The 2066-nt window shown below is 47.9% G+C and overlaps 1 protein-coding gene across 1 annotated transcript in view; it reads left to right on the top strand.

The window, feature by feature from the left end:
- C2CD2L (C2CD2 like) overlaps positions 1–2066 on the top strand; it is a 22951-nt gene that overhangs the window by 18250 nt on the left and 2635 nt on the right. The window contains exons 14-15 of the mRNA XM_019470599.1: positions 1093–1215; positions 1296–1488. Coding sequence (XP_019326144.1) covers positions 1093–1097 — 5 coding nt within the window. The 3' untranslated portion in view covers positions 1098–1215; positions 1296–1488. The remainder of the gene's footprint in view (positions 1–1092; positions 1216–1295; positions 1489–2066) is intronic.

Here is a 2066-nt window from a genome sequence, read left to right as displayed (position 1 = left end):
CCTCCGGTGTGGCGAGGTCGCGCCTTCGGCGGTCGCAGGCTCCGGGGTGTTTCCCGCCCGCCTGGGGGTGGTGGGACGGCGGGGCTCGGCACCGTGGTGCGCGGGAGCTGTTGGGAGCGGGCCAGGGCCTCGCCCGTACCCCATTCGGTTGTGAGAGTCCCGTTGGATACGGACTGCCGGGAGCCCCGGAGAAGGGCGGGGGCCCGTGGGACGGTTCCGGCCTGGGGTGAACAAAGATAAGCGTCGATAACGATTGCTCGTTCTTTTCGTCTCCTGGGGCGGCCCCGAGGACCGAGTTATCCGTTCCTCCCCTGGCGGTGTCGTCGACTGCATCCGGCTTAGGTTTGCTTGTGTCGTCCCTGGCTTGCCTTGTTATTGTAGCGTTACCGTAAGTCGGCAGATGATGAACTCTCTAAGACTCAATTTGGAGTTTTAGAGAGCAGGCATTCTTTATTGCGGCGCCGGGTGCAAGGTGGAATTTCCACAAATCAAGCGCACCTATGGCTAGATCACCGTTACATTTATACACAAGAATTACAAAGTAGTACACTCCCAGTTACAATGATTGGTTAGTGATTTGCATATACTTATAATAAATGTCTGCTATGTCGTTCTCTTCTGTTAGTACGCTTGCGCAGGGGAAAGGTCTTCACCTGGGCAAGGGTCTTCTTGACCTGCGAGTGTGTTTTTTAGTATTATAATGAAGGCAGTTCACTTCAGGTTACCTTAAAAGTAAGTTTTGTTGCCAAGTTAGCTAGATATTCATCTACCTTGTCAAGTTGTCAAATAACTCATCCCATATGCAATAAAGCCTAAGCGATCTGGTTACGGTCGAGAGAATTAAGACTAAGGCTAACATGGTCCAGTGAATAACACAGGAACCCATATATCACGCTAACATACAGACTAGTAACACAGCAACCCCTGCATAACGCTAACATAAAGACTACCTTCTTGAAATCAAGATGTTCTTATAGTTGATTATTTCACAACCAACACAAAATATAAAAAGATTCAATAAAACTTATGGTAATCTTCAACAGTAGCGGGGTGTGTGAAAAGGGAAAGGTCTAACGCTTGCTGGCTTTTTAGACTAGCTGCCGTGTCAGAAGTTGAAGACAATGGAAAAAAGGTGAACTAGCTGAAAAATGAAGCGAAATGGATCCGACTGGAAGCTGCCTCCGTCTGCAGAATAGAGAAACCCTGCCTCTTTGAGTGAGGAACGATCCCAATTAATAGTCCTCAGCAGACTGCATCGCTAACATATAATGCAGGGTCTGTATATGTATCCAAAGGTACAGTAGGTCCTCGTGCGTGAGTGAGAGACGCTATGTATCGATGAACCCTCACATTTAAAGAGCTGTAAGACACTAGCTGTACTCTTAGATGGATGACAGTCGAGTGACTGGAGCTGCGGAAGAGGAAGAGGGGAGAGAGAAACGTCCGAGTTGTACATTTCCTCAGGCGGCGCCAAGAGCAGGAGCTGAGGTGAGTCCCAGGCCCTTGGGCGTGCGTTCTGGGTTTTTTTTTTGGGGGGGTGGGGGGGGTGGTGTTTTTAAAAAAAGAGCACAATGTTGACTGCAGAGCTCTCTTGCTGCCTGACCTCTCCTTTTCCTTTCTGTCACTCCTCTTTCATGGCTGTAATTGTCATTTGGATAATTTTAGAAGAGCGGTTAAGTTACTTGCCTGTGTAAAAGTGCTGGTAATACCAGGAAGGTAAGCGCTCGAACCGGTAGCGAGTAACTTGGCTACAAATAGAATTTCTGAGGGAAGAACAACAATAGCAAGAAGCAAATAGCAAGTTACAAAAAAATTTGTGTGTGTCAAACACATCAAAGTTTTATTACCAAGTGTTGTTTGGCAATATGTTCCTGTTGTGGTTTAACCTCAGCCGGCAACTAAGCACCACACAGCTGCTCGGTGACTCCCTCCCAGTGGGATGGGGGAGAGAATCGGAAGGGTAAAAGTGAGAAAACTCGTGGGTTGAGATAAAGACAGTTTAATAGGTAAAGCAAAAGCCGCGCACGCAAGCAAAGCAAAACAAGGAATTCATTCACTCCTTCCCA

The sequence above is a fragment of the Aptenodytes forsteri genome, unplaced genomic scaffold (assembly GCF_000699145.1).
Source record: "Aptenodytes forsteri isolate BGI_AS27 unplaced genomic scaffold, ASM69914v1 Scaffold187, whole genome shotgun sequence".
NCBI lineage: Eukaryota > Metazoa > Chordata > Aves > Sphenisciformes > Spheniscidae > Aptenodytes > Aptenodytes forsteri.
Note: the sequence above shows the minus strand (reverse complement) of the source record. Positions and strands in the feature narration are given on the sequence as shown.